At 39.7% G+C, this 25,236-nt stretch overlaps 1 protein-coding gene across 1 annotated transcript in view; it reads left to right on the top strand.

The window, feature by feature from the left end:
• Positions 1-25,236, top strand: part of Cenpe (centromere protein E) — a 69,747-nt gene that overhangs the window by 10,054 nt on the left and 34,457 nt on the right. Inside the window, 24 exon segments of the mRNA XM_051185457.1 lie at positions 543-662; positions 2,063-2,221; positions 4,710-4,881; positions 5,625-5,713; positions 6,910-7,077; positions 8,624-8,698; positions 8,896-9,015; positions 9,616-9,738; positions 9,820-9,976; positions 10,257-10,411; positions 11,189-11,503; positions 11,629-11,901; positions 12,210-12,365; positions 13,670-13,873; positions 14,845-15,003; positions 17,247-17,519; positions 17,640-17,795; positions 18,764-19,045; positions 21,203-21,370; positions 21,549-21,833; positions 22,229-22,516; positions 22,940-23,098; positions 23,266-23,547; positions 24,120-24,278. Coding sequence (XP_051041414.1) covers positions 543-662; positions 2,063-2,221; positions 4,710-4,881; positions 5,625-5,713; positions 6,910-7,077; positions 8,624-8,698; positions 8,896-9,015; positions 9,616-9,738; positions 9,820-9,976; positions 10,257-10,411; positions 11,189-11,503; positions 11,629-11,901; positions 12,210-12,365; positions 13,670-13,873; positions 14,845-15,003; positions 17,247-17,519; positions 17,640-17,795; positions 18,764-19,045; positions 21,203-21,370; positions 21,549-21,833; positions 22,229-22,516; positions 22,940-23,098; positions 23,266-23,547; positions 24,120-24,278 — 4,497 coding nt within the window.

Here is a 25,236-nt window from a genome sequence, read left to right as displayed (position 1 = left end):
ATGATTACCTGGAATTAGTAAACTGGCTAATAGGAATGGCATCCTGGGAGCTGGAGAGACGACTCAGACAGCAAAACACTTTATTCACTAGTTTGAGGACCAGAGTTCAGATTCGCAGCATCCAAGCTGGACAGGCACAACACCTCTCCTGCAATCCCTGCACTCGGGAAACAAAGAAAGACAAGGGATCTCAGGACAAGCTGACCTGCTGGATTAGCCAAATCCGCAAGCTGCAGGTTCAGTAAGAAAGCCTGCCTCGGTACAGAAGGTAGCGCAATGGATGAAGATGGCTAACAGTAGCCCTTGTCCTCTGTGTACACACACATGTATGCACATAATGTGTGCCTGCACACGTGAACACACCACATACACATCACCCTTCCCAAAGAAGATTAAAACTGAGAGAAAAGAGAAGCCAGAAGTGCTGTTTGTTTGCTTGCTTGCTTGTTTTTTTCCCCAAAGGAAGCTGGTTGTAAGAAACAAGTGTTATTGACTGTTGGAACTGGATATTGAGCATCTTGTACTTTGCTGTTTTGCCCCAGTTTGCCAGCACGGCTAAGTACATGAAGAATACTCCTTATGTGAATGAGGTGTCGAACGATGAGGCTCTCCTGAAAAGGTACAGAAGAGAGATAGTGGACCTGAAGAAGCAGTTAGAGGAGGTTCGTACGGTTTTTATTTTGTAAAGGACTAAGAGACAATAGAGAATGACAGAGATCTGCCTGAAAGACGATAGATTTAGTAATATCTGAATTGCTACAACTTAATTTTAAAGCAAACAGATTTTAACTTACACTAACTCAATTTAAATGCATCAAAATTTAACTTTAGGAATTAGAATGGAACTCAGAGGTAGAGTGCTACCTGAAATGTTCAAGGGCCTGGATCCATCTCCAGCAACAACAAAAGAAATTCACTATGAACTAAAATATCTTGTTTCTTGACTGTTGGAGTTGTCTGTCATTAAATCAATAGGATGATTGCCTAGTGCGTGCAAAGGCCTGAGCTTAATCCCCGACACCTCAGAAAACCAAACCTGGTGGTGGGTGTGTCTAATATTAGTACCTTGGAGTTAGAGGCTGGGAAATCCAGGAATTCAGGATCATCCTTAGCCATTTCTAGACCAGCCTAGACTACATCTGTCTCAAAAATAAAAATGTTAGGAGGGGACATTTCTTGAAATTACTGAGCTCTGTTGAGAGATGATGGGAGATATCATTCTGTATGTTTCTCATACTGGTTAATGAATAAAGCACTGTTGGCCAATAGGAAAGCTAGATAGAAGGGACTAGGAGACAAGGAGGAAGTAAAGAGGAGGAGCCAGGATAGAGAGCCTGGAGAGAACAGAACCGCCATTCCTCCGCTCTCGGTAAGACCACGTGGAAATACATAGAAATGGGTTAATAATTAAGACAGAGCTAGCCGATTAGAAACTAGCACCTGGCCAATAGCATTGTGTCAAATACAGAGTCTCTGTGCATTATTTGGGGCTGGCGGCGTGGCGGCAAGACCGTACTCCTTACAGAGAGACCATGTGCCTTTGCATATGGATTGTATAGTAACTAAAGCTACCTTCTGTACTTTTCCATTCTCCTGAATGTCTCCTCTTCCCTGAGTCTAGTCCTCTAAGTGTAGACTAATTCTCCTGTCATTCTATTTCATTTCTTTTTTCATCATGCTCCCATATCTTATAAAAACCTTTCATTTTAGTAGTTTTTTTAGTGAGCTAAAATGTCAAGTGACATAGTATCTCTACTATTACAGTTTTCAAATTTTAGCTTCTTTGACTTCCCTACCTACTCTTATCTTCATAGGCAATTAATAGAATTAACAACATTATCCTAACATGAGATATAGTCTCCTAATGAGAAGAAATGTATGTATTTTATCTCTTAAGTTTGAATAAGTATTGTCTGTGAGAGTTACATGTTGGGTTCCTGCATGTAGACAATAAAATTAAAGTTTTCAGAGATTAAGTGCAAATGTAATTTTCTATTGTTGAAGCTACTTTCAAGGACTCAATTTTTACTGTTTATGATTAACATAACCGGGTATTTCCTAGGTAAATACAAAGACTCGGGCACAGGAAATGGAAAAGGATCAACTGGCGCAGCTTCTGGATGAGAAAGACTTGCTTCAGAAGGTGCAGGATGAGAAAATCCAGAATCTGAAGAGGATGCTGGTGACGTCGTCTTCTATTGCATTTCAGCAGGAGCTAAAGGTAGAGCAACAAGATGGCAGAAAGCAGAGCCGGCCTTTCCGTGTGCTTGACTTAACCTTTCATCCTCTGCTCTGCTAAGGGACCTTTAGGAGACCCAGAGTACTCTGTATTTGTCAAATACCATCTCTACCTAAGAAGCAAGTTGTAGTTACCTCTCTCCGGTTCTCACGTGAAGAGAAACTCATTCTAAAAGGCCTGGGTGTTGGTAAAGACCATCTGAACCGTAGTAAAGTCTAGTGAAATTTATAAGATGATTAGGAACCAAGTTCTATAATTGACTTGGCGGGGACCAGGCAACCCCCAATAAGCACCAGAGTATATAAAGAAAATCCACGAAGGTGGCGGGGGCTAGGAAAGATTCTTATCAGAGGATTGCCAAACTTTCCTATCTGAGGGGGACATGCTTTCTGCTGGTAACCTAAGGAAGAAAATGAGTAAGCACACACTTACCTTCTCCTTTACATCAACTTAAAATAGTTGCTCTTTCTTGACAGTCTCTCTTTACATACATACATCTCTCTCCTGCTCGTATTTCTGTGTTCAGTTACATATCTTTATATACTGTTAGATATTTCTCTTTACACACACACACTCACATTCTCAGTCATCCATTCTTGTATGTCATTCCCTCACTCTGTCACACTTCTCTCTGCTTCTTCTTCATCTGGGACTCAGTGTGAACACACACACACACACATACTCACGCACACGCACTTCATCTTTTGCAGCTGTCACATAGCTCTACACAGCCATCTCTCTCCACACCACTGCTGTCTCCCTCTTTCTCTCCCTGCATCACTGCTGCCCCTCTCACAGCCAAACTATGGACAGCCCACTCTCGTAACACAAGTCACGTAGTTTCTCTCACGCTGGAAGGTGACACTGACCCGTGCATGTAGCTAGCTCTAAGTTGGTGAGGGTTCCCAGACTGGACCTTACCCTGAGACTGGGACTACATGCAAAAAGTCAATTACTGACAAAAAGTTGCTTCTAGTCTGACCTTGAATTAGCAAAATAGCACCTGGGAAAAATGACCTCGTGATTTTGTCTCCAGGGGCAACCAGGCTGCTTTGAATCTGCTCTGAAGTCCAAAATTAGCTGTCTGTGTAAAAAAACTGTCTTTGTGACTGAAAATCCTGTGTCAATCTGAGTAATGTAAAATATCATAATATTTATTCATCAGATTATACAGGATTATCTTCCTGACCATCCACAGCTATATGTGTGCCCAACAAGTATAAAACACACCACCAAAGGACTGTGGGAAGAACCCTACGGCTGTTCTTATTAGGGAGGCACAGCAGTGTCACTTGAGAGGCTGTGGACAGGAACAACATGTCATCCAGCCTCGAGTCAATAATCCCATGGCTTTGCCAAGCCGCTTGACTTGTTAAACCCTAGTTGTCACTGCTGTGCATTCCCATGGCTATCTGCAAAGATCACTAGGGTTATGACTACTTATTTAATAGTAATATTAGATCAGGGAAACCAGTTAACCATATAAATCAGTGTAGAGATCAAAATCTCACCTTTCAGCAGGTGTACTTTTGTTTTTCCTGGGATAGGTTTCTGTTTGTCTGGTAGACATGATGGATATTTTGGTTAGGTGGGTAGCCTTCAAAGCCGGACCAACTCGACTCTAATCTCTGTTCCATCAGTTCCTAACTATTGATCTTACCTGAAGGATAGCTTGATATCCAGTCTCATGAATGTGTGAAACAGTCCTTTCTATGCAGAAAATCCTAATGTAAGTATGTAGTATAATTACCAATAGGCGTTTGTGTAAGTCACTAGCAGATGTACAGTACAGACATTCAAGAAGTATTAGTTGATTACTTGATGAATTAACAACCAACATTACCAAAAGCTTAAGAGTTTTGCAAGTGCATGGTAAACATACTTTAAACTTCAAATACACAGTGAACAGGGCATATTAAAACACACTGAGGAATCTAAATATGGCAGTATGCTAAGGACAACAGAGCTCGTATTTGACATCAACATTGAGGTTTAAAAAGATATAGCTACTCTCTGCATCAGATAAGTTGCACCTCTGGACAGGGAGTAAAATTGGACAAATTGGGGGAAAAAAATTGAAGGATAAACTAAGCAGGATTTGATGTTTTGCATTTTGTCCCTTGGCTGTGGATACAGTGAAGCTGTGGCTTATTTGCAAGAGCATTGTTGAGTGAGTCAGGGTAGACTATTGGATATAACAGTGTTGGGGGGGGGGGGTCATGCTTGGGTAGGAGGAAAGAGTTAACTTTCTTTTTTTTTTGGTTGGTGGGATTACCCAGAGCCTTGTGCAAGGTAAGCGTTTGCTCTACCACAGAGCTCTCTGTGGTTTCTCAAGTCCTAAAACAAACCAGACCTAAGACCCTACCATGGTGTTTAAATAAATAAATAAGAAATATTTTCCTTGTTTTATTTTGTCTCAGTTTGGGTCTGTGTGAAATAATTTTGATTTCTTTTGTTCTTGTTTTTTAAGGTTAAAAAGAAACGAAGAGTTACTTGGTGCTATGGCAAAATTAACAAAATGAAGGATTCAAACTATGTTAATGAATTTAAAGTCCCAACAAATGTAACAACAAGAACACATAAAAGTTCAGTGACTCTTTTGGGAGAAAATTCTCTAATGAGATTGGGAGAGAATGATGAATGTGAGTACTTTCCTAAGTAGAAATACATTAAATTAAAATGTGTCGCCATAGACATTAATTTGGCTAATATGAGAAATATGGTTAAATAAAGTATGTATAGTTCAGATATGATTGCAATATAAACATTCATGAAATTCTGTTGATTCTTAAGAGTGATGAATTGTAAATCAAGTGCAGTGACTTGTGTTTATAATACCAGTACTTGAGAGACTAAGGCAGGAGGATTGCCAGGAATTCAGAGGTAGACTCGGTTATAATCAGACCCTGCATAACCAAAACAATGTGGTATTTGGCTAAAGCATGTAAGTCAGGTGCTTGGTTTAATTTCGCTCTCATGTTCACTTAAAATGGTACCGACTTCACGTAACATCCAGCTAAACTTACTCTGGATTTCAGAGTGTATCATGTCTATAGAATGCTATCTCAAACTTATGTCTTCAGCATTCTTATCATCTTTAGGGATATTTAAATCTACTGACACTGGTCAAATCTCAGATGCAGAATTTGTCATTTTATCTGGATTGTTTCAAAGATCTTTATTTTACCACAAGTTCCAGCCAGTAATATGATCAGTAATCGTCTCTATTATTGGCAGTCGTACCTGAGTATAAGTTAATTTGAGCTTACATCTACTCAGAATTCTTTATTAATCTCATTTTTATTTTTAGCAAAACTTACACTATATATATATATATGTATATATATGTATGTTCATGACATGCATCTTTTTTGTCTGCTTATAGCACTCTCTTTTGAGTCTGATGTGTTCAATAACACTCTTGAACCATTGGCTGAAGTAGAATGGAATTCAGCAACAAAGCTACTAAGTGAGGTAACTTTTAGTATTCATTAGGGCATCTGTCTTTATTCTTCATTTTTTGGTTTGGTTTGGTTTTAAAGATTTTTATTTTACGTATGTGCATGTTTTGCCTGTGCATGCATGTCTGTGTGTGCGTATGCCACTACATGCCTGGTGCCTGCAAAGTCAGCAAAGGACATCAGATCCCTGCCATATGTGGGGACGGGGGACAGAGACGAGAGTTGCTGGAAAAGTACGTAGCGAGTGTTCTTAGTGCTGAGCCATCTCTCCTGCCGGTTTTTTGATTTCTTGCTGAGTTTACATTGTTAACCGTGCCTGACTAAAGTCAGAGACAAGCTTGATTATAGAGAAGACTGTTCTCATTTTATATCTCTGATTGACAGCTGTGAGATATCTAGAGGTAGACTAACCATTCCGTAAATATGCTAATATAACAGAAGCTGGCTTCCAGCTCTTACTAACCAATCTTAGGGTTTGTGATAGTTTTAAAGTTTATATTTTGATTTGAGAAATCCCTTTGGATAAATGACTGATTTAAAAATGACAAGACTTGGGTATATAGCAGAGTTATCTAAACATATAGAAAGGAAATTCCTGTTTTTATTTTGGAAACTTCTGCTTTCTGTAATTCTGGCCACTACTAGTTGATGATTATCAAGGCAGAGTGTTTTTGTGTTCTGCACATATTCTAGAATTTGTTACTTAAAAATAAAGAGAGGTCTTCAGAGATGGCTCACAGTCAAGAGCACTGGCTGCTCTTCCAAAGGACCCAGGTTCAATTCTCAGCACCCACGTGGCAGCTCACAGCTGTCTGTCTATAAGTTCAGTTTCAGTGGACACAACTCCCTCTCTGACCTCCATAGGCAATGTGCAGCATGCATTTGTATACATGCTGGAAAAATCACTCAGACACTTTTAGTTTAAAAAAATTTTAAATGGCTCTCAAAAATAATAAAACAACAAAAATAAATAGCTAAAAACCCTGTGTTAAGATTTTTTTCCTGTCCATCATAGTTTTCCTCAAAGTAACTAACCTATTCCTTTTTCAAGTTAGCAAGATTCTGCAAATGCTAAAGCAGAGAATTGCCTGTATCAACTGGCTCAGAGTTGAATTGGTTATTCATTTAATCTCCATATTAGTTAGCTAAGCAATTAACAAGTGGATCTGAACTCTCTCTGATTGGAAAATTTGTTTCTGTTTCTAATAGGAAAACTTAGAAAGTGAGTTAAACTCACTCCATGCTCAATACGATGATCTGGTATTGGACTATGAGCAGCTAAGAAGAGAAAATGAGGAACTGAAACTGAAATTAAAAGAAAAAAATGATTTAGAGGAGTTTGAAGATCTCGAAAGAAAAGCAGAGAAGGATCAAGAGGTAAGGGAAATAGAAATAATGAACTCAAAGTGAAAACACGTTTGACAACATCATCATTCTCATAAAGACATTTATTTCTAAGATTGAGGTCTTGCCGTTTTTCTTATGTGTACACACTCAGAGAATGTAACTAAAAACAACCAGATTGGCTTTCCATTGTACTTGAACAGAACAAATGGGAACATTTGTGACTTTGTCCTAGCACCGAGTGGTTTTGTTTGGTTATTTGGCTGGTTTTGGTCTCTGTGGCTTACTACAAGTTTCTGGTAGTCACAAAATCAAAACTTTCGACACTTTGATAAACGACATTAAGACAAATGTTTTCTCCTTTATACTTTTAGATAGTTGAACAATATAAAGCAGTAGTATTCTTTTCGGTGTTTTCCTGAGAATAGATAACAAAGTAAGAGTTGACAGCCCCACGCCTACGTAGGTTCTCAATAGCAATAATAATAGCTTAAAGTTCTCACATGGCCTGAGCCCACCTCAAACCAGAATCAAACCTTGTGGAAGGGTGTCATTGTAGAGCCAAATGAGTAATCAATTGGAAGGGGGGGAGGGGACTAAGATTCTCCAAACACAGTCTATCCAATACAAAATATAGCTTCTTAAAATTGTGATTAGAGTTTACTGATTTGCTAGTGATGTCAGTGTGGCCTTATGCAATAACTATGAGAACATGCTGGGATTCCTTTCCCTTAGACGCTTATGTGTCTGAGTTTGTTTAGGTAGTTCTTCTTGGGTTTTTTTAAGATCTTATTTTTATTATTTATGTGTATGCATGTGCATTTACAGTATAGGTATGTACATGTGTGAGTGCCAGTGCCCACAAAGGTGTCTGGTCTTGTAGAGCGATAGTTACAAATGGTTGTGAGATGGGTAACGGGATGCTGGGAACCGAACTTGAGTCCTCTGGAGGGAGAGCCAGTCCTCTTAACTGCTGAGCCAACTATCCAGCTGCTTTTTCTAGGATTTTTGGATTATGAGGTGCTCTACTAGAGTAGCTTCAACAATTAATCTCTCAATCCCTCCTAAGATGGGTGTTTCTGAAGCAGTAAAGAATGCTTTCTTTGGTTGGCTTTTGTTTAGATTTTTATTATTAGAGACAATTTTATTTTATATATCAAATCAATCCTAGTTCCCCCTCCCTCCCATCCTCCCATGCCCTCCACTGGCCCCATCCCATCCCTCTCCTGCTCCATAGAAAGGGTGAGGCCTTCCATGGGGGATCATCAAAGTCTGTCACATCATTTGGGGCAGGGCCTAGGCCCTTCTCCATGTGTCTAGGCTGAGAGAGTATCCCTCTATGGAGAATGGACTCCCAATGTCCATTCGGATACTAGGGATAAATACTGTTTCACTACCAGAGGCCCCATAGACTGCCCAGTCCTCCTAACTGACGCCCATGTTCAGGGGGTCTATGCTGGTTTCCAAGCTGTCATTTTGGGGTCCATGAGCTCCCACTTGTTCAGGTCAGCTGTGGTTTTCTCTCTGTTTTGCTTTATTAACAATTAGTTTGCTGTTTCCTATTCACATGCTCTTACAGATGCAACTGATTCATGAAATTTCCAACTTAAAGAATTTAGTTAAGCATGCAGAAGTATATAATCAAGATCTTGAGGTAAACATTTATCATAGCATTTCTTTGATAAGTATTTAATGTATGTCTTATAATTAAACATGGTTGTAGAAAATAGAAGAATTATATTATAAATATTAGTGATTTTAAACCAATTTTAATTTTTAAATATGTCCTCCTGTCATTTTAAGTTCAAATCATTTATTAAATTCAATTTCACTGTTCTTTGATTCTTTTAGAATGAAATAAGTTCAAAAGTGGAGCTTCTTAAAGAAAAAGAGGCCCAGATTAAGGACCTGCAGAAATGCATAGAAGCCCAGAAGTCAGAAAAGATGAAAATAGACTTGTCATACTCATCGGTAAAGTTGGCTTTTCTTTTGTTGTGTGATTAACTTGGCATTTCTAATATGTAATCATAATCATCCTAGTAGATGGTTATACTGTGCCAACTGTGTGCCAGGCTTGGTTATGATCAATTTACATATATTTAATATGAACATAAATCTTTGATTAATGACCTTAATGTTATCAACATTTTACCAATAGAGATTTGAAGTAACTGCTTCAATAGTTTTAGATTCTTTTCTCAGTGCCAGTGGGTGGGTGAGTGGGATGGGTGCTTTGAAACAGTGTCTCACTGTCAGCTCTGGCTGACTTGAAATTCTATAGGTTGAATATAGCCTCTTAACTCAAGAGATCCACCTGCCTCTGTTTCCAGGTCTGGGATTTAAAGGTATGTGCCACCATACCTGGTTTAAGTTTTTTATTAAACACTAACCAATTTCTTAAAGTGTACTTCCAGAGTAGCTGTTAGGATATAGAAAAGTATGGCCAGAATTTTTATCCTATTTTGCCTTTTGTGAGCAGCTAGAAATAACATATATGTATATATGTTCTCCATCATATTTCCCAAATCTGCCAAAACTGGATCTCCTGAGTCCCTTTTGTCGCCTGTCTAGGAACCCACTGAAGACCTCAAGCAGGTGATGCAAACATTGTCTGATATGGACACTGTGGCCCTTGATGCCAAGAGAGAGGCAGCCTTTCTTCGAAGTGAAAATCTGATGCTGCAGGAGAAAGTTGTAAGTAATTTTTCAGAATTTATGAAATCAGATTTGTAGTGATCAGTATGGTGCCATCAGTTTCCAATGTTTTTCCAACAGAATGAACTTTCAGATTCTTGTAAGCAAATGGAAAATGACATTCAGGCATATCAACGTCAACTGGAGGCCAAAAAGAAAATGCAAGTTGATCTAGACAAGGAATTACAGTTTGCTTTTCAAGAAATATCAAAACTCACTGCCCTGGTAGAAGGCAAAGGTACCATACAAATTGAGATGTCTGCACACTGACCCCTGGGAATTTACCTAAATGGATTGAGTACATCCCCAAAATTAAGTACCTGCTAAGCTCTTATTTTTTTAAAAGAATTTAATATTCAGTTCGTTGTCCGTGTTCATAAGTATTTCTGTGGGCACAATAATAGGGGCTTAAAATTACTTTTCAAATGCAGTAGACAATACTTGAGAGGTTGTTTAAAATCTATGAAAAATTGGGTCACTTTCTTGTCAGTGTAAGCTAATCTGTCAAAAACTTACAGGTTTGCTTTCAAATTTGGAACTGGAGAAAAGGATCACTGATCTCCAAAGAGAACTGAATAAAGAAGTTCAAGACAAAGAAGCTTTGCAAAAAGAAGTTAGCTTGCTCTCGGAGCTGAAATCTTTACCCTCTGAGGTGGAAATGCTGAGAGAAGAGGTGAAACAGGGGACTCTGAATGTCTAACTCAGCGGGGACAGAAGAGACAAGTCATGCTCTCACGGGCCCGCACAGAACGTGATGGATGGATGGATAGACAGACAGACGATAGATAGATGATAGATAGATAGATAGATAGATAGATAGATAGATAGATAGATAGATAGATGATAGATAGATAAGATAGACAGACAGACAGACAGACAGACAGACAGACAGACAGACAGACAGATGATGTTTTGGGGACTTTTTAGCTCTCTCATTTTTCCCTTTCACAATGATTAAACTACCCACAAATGTATTGTGGATTATTTAATTATTTTTAAATGATCCTTCTTACATAATTCTTAAAAGCATAGTTTAGAAATTTGAATTGCAGTCAATGATTTTAGTTAGGGAGGTGTTTCAAATTTTGAGGAAAACCTTAAGCACTTGTCACAAGGTCATATTAGACAACACTTCCAAATGGTAGCTGTCTCTGCTGACTCCTTCTCTATGCATTCTTTAACTGGAACCCAAAGACATCATGAAAAACATTTGAGGTGGATTTAAACAGGCTAAGTGAAGAGTTAATGACAAGAGCATTGCTTCTACTATAGACATCTGATTGGCTGCGTACTTGCCTAGTGTGCACTGTGCTCTGAGTTCTAACCTCAGAACTGTAAATAACGCATCATGCCTCAGTCAAATCTTTGCTAACGTTAAAAGTTTTCAGAAAGTTGCTTCAGGGCATCTGTCATACTTTGCTGACATCCCTAAATGTCTTCTTTTCCATAGCTGCATGAGAAATCCGAAGAGCTCTGTTTAATAACCTCAGAAAGAGAAAACTTGTTTTCTGAAGTAGCTCGTAAAGACAGCCGAATTCAAGGTTTGCTTGAAGAAATTGGAAACACTAAAGATGACCTTGCAGCTTCCCAGCTGAATTACAAAAGCAGAGATGAAGCATGGCAAACATTGAAAACCCTTCACGGGGAACTTGAGCAAAAATACCAAGTGGTCTCGGAGGAGAGTGAGAGGATGAAGCAGGAAATAGGAAATCTCTCCAAAGAAGCAGAAAGCCTTGGTTTGAGTTTGGATTCCTTGAAGGCTGAGGTTGGTACAAACTGTCAGCAGAAGAAGCAGGCTTCTGTTTTCCTGAGTCATCTGCATACATGTGTGTCTATCTCAATGCACAATGCAACATTCTGCTTTTACCGTATCTCACTTTTCCTTTAAAGCTTTCTCACAAAACTCAGGAGCTTCAGCAGAAAACAAGCGAGGGTCAAGAGAGGTCAGACCAAATGGAGGAGCTAAGAAAGCAGGTAGAAAGCCGAGAGTCCAGCCTGCAGTCTGCAGAGAAGGAGAGAGTACTGCTCACTGAGAGGCTTCAGCAAACCTTAGAAGAAGTAAGAGTCCTAACCCAAGAAAAGGAAGCCCTGAAGCAACTCCAAGCAAGCCTGCAGATGGAGAGGGACCAACTCAGAAGTGACATTCAGGACACCGTGAACATGGTATGGTTCAGCCGGTTAGAAATGCAGAAGTTATGTTATGTACGATCAAACAGTAACTATAAGATTAGTGTGCTTCAAGCCGGGCGGTGGTGGCACACACCTTTAATCCCAGCACTCAGGAGACAGAGGCAGGCAGATCTCTGTGAGTTCAAGGCCAGCCTGGTCTACAGAGGTAGTGCCATCACAGGCTCCAGGGCAATACAGAGAAACCCTGTCTTGAAATACAAAACAAAAAACAACAACAACAACAAAAAAGATTAGTGTGCTTCACATCCTAATGGAAATTGTATTCTTTTTCTCTTACAAAGAATGTTGATACTCAAGAGCAGTTACTAAATGCTCTTGAGTCTTTGAAACAACACCAAGAAACAATCAACCTGCTGAAAATGAAAGCTGCGGAGGAAACGTCCAAGAATCTGTACACAGAGGACAGGGGAGGAAGTGAAGACGAAGTTCAGCAGGAGGTAAAAGGATGGTGGATGACTTTCCCTCTGTTTCCACCAGCTTTGCTTTAACCACAGACACTGCCCTGCTTTCCTGCAGCGATGGGCATTTCACCTGTGAGATGAAACCAACCCTTTCCTTTCCAAGGTGCCCCTAATCAGCATTCCATGACAGCAACAGAAACATAACTAGGATAATACACAGCTGAAGGGTAGAAGTGGGGGAGTAAAAACTATGAGCAATTAGGCTAATAAATAATTCACAAAAAAAGTATGACGGATATAAAAGTCCTGAGGGTAACGGCAAGCTTTAAAGGTCTTTTTAAAACTTCCTAATGGCTAGGAAGACAGAATTTGAGACTGACACAGGGACAAGATCATGAAGAGTCTGGTAAAACTACTAGAAGCTTAGGCTTTATGCAGAAGTCTGTTTCTTAACAATAGATTCTCCTTCAAGATAGTCCCGGGCCACTCCTCCCTGAGTCTTAGAGCACAACAAAATGAGTTCTTCTCTCACCATTGGGGAATCATCATTTTACCAAAACACATGTAGTAGGCCGCTTTCTTGTTACTGTGGCAAAAGTCCAACAAAAACAGTTTAGGGGAGATCAGTTTGCCTCACAGTATAAAAGATATGAACGACCGTGACAGGGAACTTACGGCATCGGAAGTGTGAGACCCTAGTCACATCCTGTGCCAGTCAGGAGGCAGAGGTTAAGGCTGCCTTTCTCCTTTTTATTCAGTCCAGGCCCAGCCCATTGACTGTACTGCCCATGTACTTCCCACTTCAGAACAAAGTCTGTTTCTTTCTTATTCCAGCTGTAACCATCAGTGCTCAGGGAAGCAAATACAGTCCTCGGCCTTCTTTTTGTAGCATAAAGTAACCAAAATACTGGCATTGTATGACTCAGGAATTATTTAAGGAAGATGTGTAGACAGGAAAGGCATGTGTCTTGGTTATCTAATCAGTTTGAATAAATGAATGTCCACACTAGCTTAACCTAGTATACATGACAATTGCAATGCATCCAGCTACCTAGGCAGCCCTTCTCAGTGAACAGGTCTAAGAATACCAGTACTAGAGCCAACTTCTTTTGTCCAAAGCTGGCTGTATGCTCTCGCAAAAATAAATTTACCTCTCTGGAATTGAAGTCCCCTACTTAGCAAACACGTAGAAATAATGCCTAGCTCCTGAGATTGTATAGGAGAGTCAGTGTGCCGATATGAGGCTAGTACTTGATACAGAATATAGGTGATGAATATTTTACTAGTATTAAAGTAGTTGTTAACTATTTAAATTCGTCTTTGATGTATTCATATTTTAGATGGATGACATAGGTGAAGGACAGAGTCTGCTTGCTGGAAGTGCCCAGACATTGGTTGCAGGTGGTAATGATAATGAGGTAACTGAAGACAAGAAGAAAATACATTCTTTAATGCAGGAGAATAATGGACTCCAACAAACATTGGAAAGTATTATAGCAGAAAAGGAACAATTAAAGATGGACCTTCAGGAAAATATCGAGATGGTAAGACCTAGCTCTCTACAGTTGGCGATACATTTTTACCTATTTATTTTAGATTTTATCAACTTTGTTCGTGTATGATCTACATGAAATAGACATATCATGGAAGTGTAAGGGTGAATGACTTTTGACAAATGTCTGCCTAAATAGAGTCACTGGCTATTGTTAACTTGGTAGTAATTTGCCAGATTGATTTTCAAACCACGTCTACCATTTTACATCCCCATCAACAAATACATAGAATTGTGGTGGCTCCACATTTCCCTACCAACACTTTATTTATGCTTTCAGTTTTACCCATTCTATTGCTAATATACCTATTTTACTTTGCCTTTCCCCAACAACAAAAGACGTTGAACATTTCTCATAAGCTAATTAGCCATTGCATATCCTTAATGATTTATTCTCTTAATGTTATAGTTTGCAGGTCTTATACATATTTTGTTAACTTGGTTCTGAAATGTTTCTCTTTTAATCTGTTATAAGGCTTTATAGTCTGTATGGGTTAAAATTAATAATTCAGGAAAATCACTGTGGATGCAGTGGAACCTGACATTTTGTGATGTTTTAACCTTCTGTATTTAGAATTGTGTGGTTTATCAACAAACTGAATGAAAATTAGCATGCAAACACAAAATGTGTTTTCTCTCTGACTTGTTATGATTTGGTGACATTCATATATAAGCCTGTTGCTATGTGATCTTATGTGATCTTCATAATGCCAACAAAGAATGGGAACCATTTCGAGTTGACTGGCCATTGATCAGTGCTTGTATCCAAAGTCATGAAAGCATCAGAAAAAGCTCTTTTTGGCCATCGGAAGCAGTCTGGCATGGCTTTACCGTTGCCTTTTTCTATGTAGTATCACTTTGATTTCCTCATTTTGTATCAAAAGTAATTTCTGAGTTTTCCTGACTTCATAAAGGTAAGCAAATATTATAAATTCTAATCTAGAACCTTTTTTCTAACTCTAGACGATTGAAAACCAGGAAGAATTAAGAATTCTCAGAGATGAACTCAAAAAGCAGCAAGAGATAGCTGCACGGGAAAAGGACGTAGCCACTAAGAAGAGCGAAGAGCTTTCCAGGGTGTGCCAGAAATTGGCAGACGTAGAAGAAGAGTTAAAGGAAAAGGTGAACTTCCCATGCTGTCTTCTCTCGACTGTCTGTCCCGAGCACACACACATTTTGCTAATAAATTCTTTTTCTCTAGTCCTAAATCAAGGAATAGTGAATATCTACAGAATGGACAAATATCAATGCTAACAGCTTGAAGTTTCAATGTGTATTGAATTCTTAATTAACATTTCTTAAGATTACATAATTACAACATCTGTAGGTGAGAGGCAAGCAGTCTTATGTAGCCCAAATTAATCATATAGTCGTCCATCAAAATTGATTACTACCATGGATTAGACACTCTGCTGAGTACTTAACATATATTAGTCACCAAATGAAGGTTTTCCCCATGTGAAGTTGTGTTGGAGTCTCTTTGAAATGTAAGACTGCTCACCATCACCGTCTTGGATGCTGACAGGTTTCTGAATCATTGGTAAGGGAAGTGCTGTTGTAAGACATGTGAAGCATGAGACTGCCCAACAACTCTAAAGTACACTCAGACTACCTTCTGTTCCGGATGAGCGCAGCGCCATTGCTAGATGACATACTGTAGTGTGTGTCATTGCCCTGAGTAGCATTCTTCTTATGTTTTTAACCCCGGCCCCTTTATAAAATTGAATTCACTTTAAAACCTTGTGTCTTTTTCATACTCCTAAGAAGTAAAAACAGCAGTGGTTAATAGCTGATGCTTCTGCGTTTATTTGGGTCATCCCGTAAACATCTTGTTAAAAGTGAAAGGTGATGGCAATCTAGACATGGTCTAAACTGTAGTCCGTACAGTGTAGAGTATTGAGACAAAGGGATCACTGTAAATTTCCACCAGCCTGGGCCTCTTAGTGTGTCCTAAGCCAGCCTGGGCTACGCGATGAGACTCCATCTCTAAACAAATGATAGGTAACACAAATAATATAAGCCCAGAGACAAACACTGGGGTTCAAACTTAAGACCAGAAAAGCAGTGATGCTGGCCACTAGCTCTTACCTCTGCCTCAAGCTGAAAGCACTGTGCTGTCCTCAGCCTGACAGGAGAATAAATCTGAGACTGAATACTGAATGTCCCATTCCTGTGTTATAGATTTCTCTAGAGCTGGGATTAAAGGCGTGGAATCCCAAGTGCTGAGCTCTTCTTTGTGTAGGCTGTTTCTTTTAGACTGATTCACTCTGATGTAACCCTGTATGGCCTTGAACTCACAGAGACCCATCTGCTTTTGTCTCCTGAGTCCTGGGATTAAAGGTGTGGCCACCACCGCCCAGCTTCTATAGCTGACCGGTGTGGCTGGTGGAGTTAAAGATGTATATCGCCACTGCCTGGCTCTGTGGCTGTGTCTAGCTTTGCATTTTGATCTCCAGTGGCTTTATTAAATCATATACAATACATCACCACAATGATATGTACAGTATTATTTATTTATATCATAGGGAATATGGTTATTTGGAAACTGTGTTTGTAAATTTTAGTCTCTTAGCGTTTTAGTTTTATTTTTCATTTCACCTTGCTCTCTTGATTAACCTATGTAAGTTTCCAAGGGAAGATTAGAATTACCACAAAGTTAGTGACTTACAAAATCAAAAATGCATTATGTCACTATCATTTCGAGTGTGTATATATGCGTGCGTGCTTGCGTTGTGTGCAAGTGCATATGTGTGTGAGTGTTGAAACAGGATCTCACTGAGTAGCTCTGGCTGTCCTTGAATTCACTATGTAGACCAGGCTGGCCCCCAGCTCACCGAGATCTACTAGCCTCTGTCTCGCTGCTGCTGGGCTTAAAGGTGTGAGCCTCTGCATGCGGCCTTGTCGCCGTTCTTGATCCGTAGACTGTAAAAGCTGTAGTGTCGGTGGTGTCTCTTTTGATAGCCTAGTGAAATCTGTTTTTGCTTCTAACTAGTATCTGATATCTCCCGCTGCCCTGGAACTGCACCACTCCAGTCTCTGATGCTATTTTCTCATAACCTGATTTTCCAGATCTCTCTGTGTCCTTCTCTGTCACTGATTTGAGGGACCATTGTAATCCAAAAGCATCTAACTTGACACTTAGAGTTATATCTGTAAAAGTCCCATTTCCATCAAATTCCATCAAATTTCGAGTTTCTAGATAGTCCTGAATTGTTTTAACCTCCCCATAAACATTATGTCTAAAAGCTAGTTGACTCTTACTTTTAATGCTGCATGATGTAGACAATGCTCTGTTAATGGTACTATGTAAAAATTTGGCAAAATATCAACATGATAATTATAAAACAAAAATTGTCCCTCCTAAGGACCAGAAACTCCAAGAAAAGCAGCAACAACTTATTAGTGCTCAAGAAGATGTGCGTGAGATGCAGGGGAAGATGGCTGACATGGAGGAGAGCCAAGGATTGGCCCTGGAGCGCATGGAAGCAGAGAGGCTTGAGTTGGCTCAGAAACTTCATGAAAATTGTGAGGAGATTAAAGCTCTAACGAAAGAAAGAAATGATCTAAAGGAATTACGGGAATCATTTGAAATAGAAAGAAGGCAATTTAAAGAATGCACGAGAGAAATTGAAGCTGTGGTAAGTAACGCCATGGACTTTTTATCTGTTAAATGTTTCTTTAGAACACTAGTCAGTGGGAAAGACCGGGAGGCAGTGTTGAGTGAATGCTATAAAATTCTTTCAATTTTGCTTATTAAGGGCCTGCAGCCAGAGGAAAGACTAAACGTTGCTCACACACATCTGGAAGAGCACCAAGAAATCATCGGGGAGCTAGGAAGCAGGCTTGCTGGGAAAGAAGCTCAAATGGCCAACACTAAGGATGCAGAAAAGGCCCATTCTCAATCGCAAGAGAAGGTTTGTCATTTTTTTCCTCGTGCCATTGACCACTTCTTTCTTCCTCCTTTGAAGGAAAGTAATGAAGTAGTTATGATGTATTCAGAGGGTAAGAATGTGTTGACTGTCTACTACGGCATACATAGTCCGGGTTACAGATATAATGGGAAAGTTTGGGTATGTTTGTGTGCATACCTGTCACCTCAGAATTTGGGGGCTGGAACAGGAGAATCAGGAGTTCAAGACCTGCTGAACTCCCCAAAGTTTAAGGATAGCCTAAACTATATAAGACTGTTACAAAAAAAAGAAAAAGAAATGCAAAAGAAAACAGTAGTAACAGAGGGACAAAATCCTCATTGACATGTAGTAGAAGGAAATAGAAGATAAATGAGCAATCAAATGAATAAGGTACCATCAAGTAATTGTAAATGCTCTGGAAAAAATGACATTGGGATAACTGGGCAAACTACTCTTTGCTAAGCATTGAAACTAAGATATAATAAAACAGGTCTTTTTCTCAAATGTGAATACATGTTTTAAATAATTCCTCAGTTCCAACTGTGCACCTGTAGAAATATGATATACAGAGTTACATCATTCTACTAGGAACCAGAGTGGACAGGGAATAAGTGTGCACAAACAAAACTTGGGAGGTAGTATTGGGATTCAGCAAAGATGGGCACTATACATTTACTGGAATATTCAGAAACACCTGAAGCAATTAATTTCCTGTTTTTGCTTATAATTTGAGAACCAGTCTAGAAATTAAACTTGTAGCTGTCGGAGTAAAAAGGGTGATGATGATGTATAAAGATTGGTTGACCTTGGGTCTAAGATGAAAAGAAAGTGTAGCAGACTGAACATAGACTCAAAAGGGATTGGCAGTGAGCACATGATTGAGGCTTATCAATCCAACAGAGGATCTTAAGGTTAAAGTCGTGTTCACTGCTGGGTAAAATTGTAATGCTGTGCTTTATGACTATCACAAGATCCCAGTGCTACAAGAACAAGAGCTGCTTCCTGGCGTGAAAGACGTGGGGAAGGTTCCAGAAAAGGCCAGTGAGCTGGAGCCATTGGGAGGACACTCCACAACAATGGGGTCAGATTCACCAGAGGACCGAGAAAGGCTTGGGCTGACTGAGAAACTTCAGGAAAGTCAGAAAGAGGTGAGATGTCTCACTAAAGAGAGGGATGACCTGCAGATGATGCTAGAAGCACTTCATGTGGAATGTGCCCAGCTGAAGGAAGGTGCCAGAACAACTTTGGCTGAAGTGAGTGTTTCTTTTGTTTTAAGATGGTCTGTTGTAACCATACTAAGCCTTGAACTTGTTTTGTCAGAGTTCAGTCCTTAGAAAAGGGTTGCTTGTGTCACATTTTAAAATCTTACTACTAACTTTTTGCAAATGTTTCTTAATCATGGAGTGACAAGAAACAGAATAATTGAAAATTGCTCCTGGATGAAAAAAAAAAATGATTGAAACTGTCTGAACATCTTTGTTCTTGAGTATTCAAAACTCAAGAAAAATCAGTGCTTAAATCACAGAAAAAGGAAAGCAGGAAGAAATATTTTCTTTCTTCGAGTCTACCCCTCCATGCCATGCCTGGTGATAGGGCACTGTATGTGTTCTCAGCACTCTGGGAGTCTAAGACAAATAAGCGAGAGTCTGTAATGAATTGTCAAACAAGCCTCTTCTCTTGTAAGTTATGACTGTCTTCTTCATTGCTTCTGTTCCAAGCCTGAAAGTCACCCTGCCTCTTACTTTGCCTTCTCCTCCGCTCACTCTGTAATAGTTTCTAAACCTTGTTGGTTTGTGTGTGTGTGTGTGTGCACAGTGTGCACACATGTGCACACAACCTGCTCTAAACCACCTCCATTTTTCTATCCATTACCAATACCCTTATACAAGATCACTTATTTGTTATTAGCTCTTTGTAGCTAATTGTTCTTTTTGTTTAGATTTATTTTTGTTATTCTATGTGTATATGCGTTTTGCCTACTTGTATGTCTGTTTACCAGATACATGCCTGATTCCCAAGGAAGTGATGAGACTCCATTGCGTGCTAAGAACTGGACTCAGGTCCTTTTCAATAAAAAGTGCTCTAACCGCTGAGCCAACTCACCAGCCCCCTGCATTCATTCTTAGACATGTCTAACACAGTTCCCGTTCTGAGACAAAGCGATGTTTTCTTGAATTTGTTCACTATATTACTGTTATTCTTTAAAACTGCCCATGAGGCTTGGATAGACCCTGCTGGTGTCTAGCCTTGCTGCAGCCCTCCCTTCCTGTGATGCTCTTCTGTGGTCTGTGCTTCTCAGGAATTTTTAATGCTCTGATCATTTCTCTACCTGCAATGTTTACACAGCTTTGTGTAACTAGTGTAACTGCATCCCTCAGCTTTCAGTTTTCTGTCCCCTAGGAAGCCCTTCCTAATCACCCGTATAGTAAGTATGCTTGGCATTACTGCCGAGTAGCCTATGTCTTCTGTTCAGTGAAATCTGACATAGTATCTGTCTTTTCCCCCTTAAGTATGATTCTGGTAGAAATCATAGAAAGAAAGGAGGGAAGGAAAAACTTCACTGTTTTATCTCTAGGCTTTGTCTACTGGGATACTTGACAATGCAGTGTGCCCTTAAATAAAACATATTAACAGCCTGGAGAATGGAAGAATGTGGGAAAATTCGTAAATGAGCCATTGGATCTGATCTCCATTGCATAAGAAAATGTCTAACTTCTTTTCTTCCATAATTACCTTTAATGATCAAATGTATTGTTGGAATTCCCATAAGATGCGGAAGCTCCCCACAAACAAGAACCGCTCTTTAGTGTGGAAGGAAAGGGCAGTGAGACTCTAAAGTAATGAGTGTGGTGTAACAATGATGAGCAGTACAAGGGCTGAGTCAGCATCAAGCTCTGAGAAGAAATAGAAATGCTCGAGTCAGAAAGAGGACAGACATGTAGCTAGGGACTGGAAGGTAGCCAGGGACTGTGCTGTCTTAGTAAAAAGGTGTTTATAGATTCTCCTCCAAGATCATGACTTCACTAGCCCTGAAGAGCTGGCTAGGTTTCCAGTACCAGGTATGACTCTCACTAATTTCCCTCTGTTTAGAGCAGGTCATAAGTCTAGTTAAGAGAGCTGCTGGTTACCACCAATGTATGCATGCCACTACAGCGCTGGTGAGGTCATTGTGCTATGTTGGTCAAAGGCGAAAGGTGAACTTGTGTGCCTGTAGCAGGTTCTCCAGACAGAGCATGAGCAGTCACAGCATCTCCAAAGATGTTACAACTAAAATAGTTTCCTCTTTGCACTGTTCTAGAGAACTTTGTAAGCAAAGCTTTTCCTTATGACTAAATCTTTTCAGAAAGGAGTTACTTAAACTATATGGTTATATTTCCATAACTGTCTTGGAATTTTCTCTAATACTAAAGCATCTAGAAACAGAAGAGGAACTTAACGTTGCTCATTGTCGCCTGAAAGAGCAAGAGAAAAAAATTGACACCCTGAAAATGAGCCTCTCCCAGAAGGAAACTGAGCTGTCAAGTGTTCGCGTACAGCTAGAGTCAGCCACTGATGAACTAGAGAGACTAGAGAGAAAGGTAAATTGGTGAGAGGGGAGGAAACTTGAAGGAGACTGCTAACCTTTACATACTGAATTATTGTGGAACCTACTTTGTATCTGTTTTCTTAAAATAGGAGAAGCGGGGAGGGAGGGAGAGAGAAAGAGAGAGTATCCCTGTGTATTGTGCTGATAACTCATTTCATCATTGTTTGAAGGTTCAAGAACTCAATGAAAAACAGGAACAACTTAATATAAAAGAAACTAATGAGTTTCAAGAGAAAATGAATGAACTAGACCAAGTCAAGGATCTTCTCCTAGCCAAGGACTCAACACTACAAAAGATAGAAAGTGACAGGCTCCAGCTGACTAAACAACTAGAAGAAAGTCAAGAGGAAATGAGAATTCTAATTGAGGAAAGAGATGAACTGAAAAGAATCCGAGAGGCTCTTGATGTGGAAAACAAACAACAGAAAGAAGACATTAAAGAAATCGGTGCTAAGGTAAGTCCCTTTTGGAAGACACAAAAATAAGACTAAGATGATTGTGTTGTCACCTATTAAGTTTTATTGATTTTTATGTAATGTAATGGTAAGGAAAAGGGAACTAAAAACTTGATATTCATCTAAATAATGACTACATAGAAATTACTCATTCATGAAATGTTTCAGGAAAGGCAGATCAAGCAGCAGGTACTAGGGAGGCCTTGGGGGTGACAAATGCTGAATTACAGGAAGAAGGCCTTCCTGATGAACTGCTTGGTTCTTTCCCTCCCATCTCTCATCACAGAGTGCACAGCATCCATCAGACTAAATGTTCAAGTTTCTGCCTTGGTTTAGGAATCCATCTTCCTTTCTCTTAAAAACAAACAAACCTGTGACCTAACTTACTTTCTCAGCTCCAAGAACTTCAGGACAAAGAGCATGAATGTCCTGTGATGAAGACGGATGATGAGACTCAAGAAGATGGAAGTGAAACGGAAAGCTTGACCAAGCAGTTGGAGGCCCAGAAGTCAACTCTGGAAAGGGTGGAAATGCAGAATGCAGACTTGACCCAAAAGCTTCATGAAACCCTTGAAGAAATGGGATGTGTAGCAAAAGAAAGAGATGAGCTCAGGAGTGTGGAGGAGCGCCTCACAGTAGAGAGAGACCAGCTGAAGGAGAGCCTTAGAGAGACAGTAACTAGAGTGAGTTGCCCTCTTTCTGCCATCATGCAGCTTAATGTCCTAATGCCCACTGGGCTTGGGGGTGGCCAAGTATAAAATTGGTCCTGAGAATCTAGTTGTAGCTTTTTACACTGGACACATTGCACAGTCCTGCAAAGATGTGTGTAGCACATACACACTGTCCATTAAAGGGAACTGGAAAAAGAAATACAGTGTATTTGGATCATGAAACGCTTACCTTAGCTAGAAAGTAGGCTGACACGGAGTTTATAGTGTCCTGAGGACAGATAAACTGACAGTGGTTCATCTAGAATATGTGGTCACATTACAAAGCAGCTCAAGAGAGAGGACTGGGGGCCCTGAGAGGACAAGAGGACTTCTACTTTCTTGTGTGTGTAGCTTCTGCTTGAAATGTGTTTCTTCTTTCTTTACCTGATAATTAAGGGTCTGGAAAAAGAGGAGGAGCTGAGAGTTGCTCACGTGCATCTGCAGGAGCACCAGGAGACTATCGTCAATCTCAGAGAGAGCGTGTCTGCTAAGGCAGATGAGATATCACGTATCCAAGGGGACTTAGCACACACACATGCTGCCCTAGAAGTGCAGGTATTTTTTAATCTGAATAATCGGGAGAAGGAATCAGATCTTCTGTGTTATGAGACAGGAACCTGTCTAAATTTGAATCACAAGACTTGCTGATTCAATTTTAAGACTATTATTTGGGGGTCTTATTTATATGTTCAATGTGCTAATTTAGTGTACGGTTTTCTAAGAGCCGAGAACTTCAGGAAAAAGCACATCAACTTTCTCAAGTGAGAGCTGAGCTCAAGGAAACTGTGGACCAAATGGAGCAATTGAAGAAGCAGCTAGAAGCCCAGAATTCAACTCTGGAGAACACGGAAATAGAGAAATTAAAACTGACTCAACAAGTCTATGAAAACCTCAAAGAAATAAGACTTGTCAGTAAGGAAAATGATGACCTAAAAGTTATGGATGAAACCCTCAGAGTAGAACAAGACCAACTAAGAAAAAGTCTTCAACAAATGGAAGCAAGCGTAAGTTCCCATCCTGCCCTAGTAGGTTTCCGAATCATTGAGGGGCGGGGAGGATGGGGGCCTTTCATGGCAACAGGAATGGCAAAGGCAATTTGGTATTCTTGAAATTTTTTTAATTCACCATTTCTTTATGGGGTTTTTACTTAGATATATACTGGTTCATTTTTAAAGAAATATATATGCAAATGAGTCTACATAAAAATTTATACAAATAGAAGTCAAAGTTGCTTGGTTATAGCAGTTTGTGATAAAAATGGAAAACAACCATGTGTTTTAGGAAGAAACTGGTAAATAGAAGCAGTATGCCAAAACTGTGTGCATACTGGTCTGTGTGTCTGCTCAGCAGCTAAGAAGGACATTAAGAAGGGGACAGTTTGTTAAGTAAAATATGTGATATTTGATATTAGCTTCTTAAAGTGGAGTATGGGGAAATGAAATGGAAGGAAAGGTCCATAGATTCCTAACAATAAAGAAAAATAGTAAAAGCAGGGCCCCCGTAGTGTGGTGATCTGTCCGGTAAAGCATTTGTTAAAAATACTACTTAATATTAAGATATGCTCCTGTTTTAAAAGGATCTGGAAAAGCAAGAGAAACTAAGGATTGCTCACATGGATCTGAAAGAGCACCAAGAAACTATTGACAGACTCAGGGGGATTGTGTCAAAGAAGACAGATGAAGTAGCAAATATGGAAATGGAATTAGAAAACGCAAATATTAAGTTACAAGAAAAGGTATTGATTGGGCATTTCATTTGTTCATGCTTGGAAGCCTTTGGGACTATAAAGGTTCAGCCATACAGGGAAACAGTTGGCAGTATTCACTGCAAGGCCTAGCATTTCCTTTCCTTGGGTGTATACTGAAAAAGACAAGGATCATTCTTCTATACATTCTGCGAGAATGCTCATAGCATTTTATTCAAAATAATGTGGGAAACTGAAAGAAACCTAAATATCCGCAACTGCATGGATGATTTCATTATCGTCTTAAGTTCAAAAGGAAACAAAACTGCCCCAGGATATTATAGGTCAGAATAATATTTACCTCAAGGAAAAGACACACATGTTGGGTGCTGGAAATGCTGTCTAGTTTGGTCTGGGTCATGGTTTTATAGATGTATGCATATATTAAGAATAACTGAGCCAGGCAGTGGTGGCTCATGCCTTTAATCCAGCACTGGGGAGGCAGAGGCAGGAGGATCTCTATGAGTTTTAGGACAGCCAAGGCTGCACAGAAAGATCATGCCTTACACACACACACACACACACACACACACACACACACACACACACACACCCCAAACTCTGCATTTAAGATTAGTATACTTTATATGCGTTATGCCGCAAAAGAAAGCTGGGCACCTTTAGAAAACATTAATAGGAATAACATGAAAAGATTACTATCTTAGTCAATTTAAAAGCAGTTCTGTTCTCCCTCCTTAAGAGTACTAGGATCAAAGGTATGCATGACTACTCCCAGAGAAACTGCTCTTCATCCTTCTTTTAAAATAGTCCACATCCTGCCCTGGAGAGAAGATTCAGCAGTTAAGAGGCACTGCTCTTACAGAGGACCTGAGTTCAGTTTCCAGCATCCCTGTCAGGTGGTTCTAAGCCTGGTCCTCCAGCTCCAGAGGCTACAGTACCCCTGACGTTCACAAGCACCTCACTCACATGATGAAAAGTGAATTAAGCT

The sequence above is a fragment of the Phodopus roborovskii genome, unplaced genomic scaffold (genome assembly GCF_943737965.1).
Source record: "Phodopus roborovskii unplaced genomic scaffold, PHOROB, whole genome shotgun sequence".
NCBI classification, from domain to species: Eukaryota; Metazoa; Chordata; class Mammalia; order Rodentia; family Cricetidae; genus Phodopus; species Phodopus roborovskii.
This window is presented reverse-complemented; position numbering and strand designations above follow the sequence as displayed.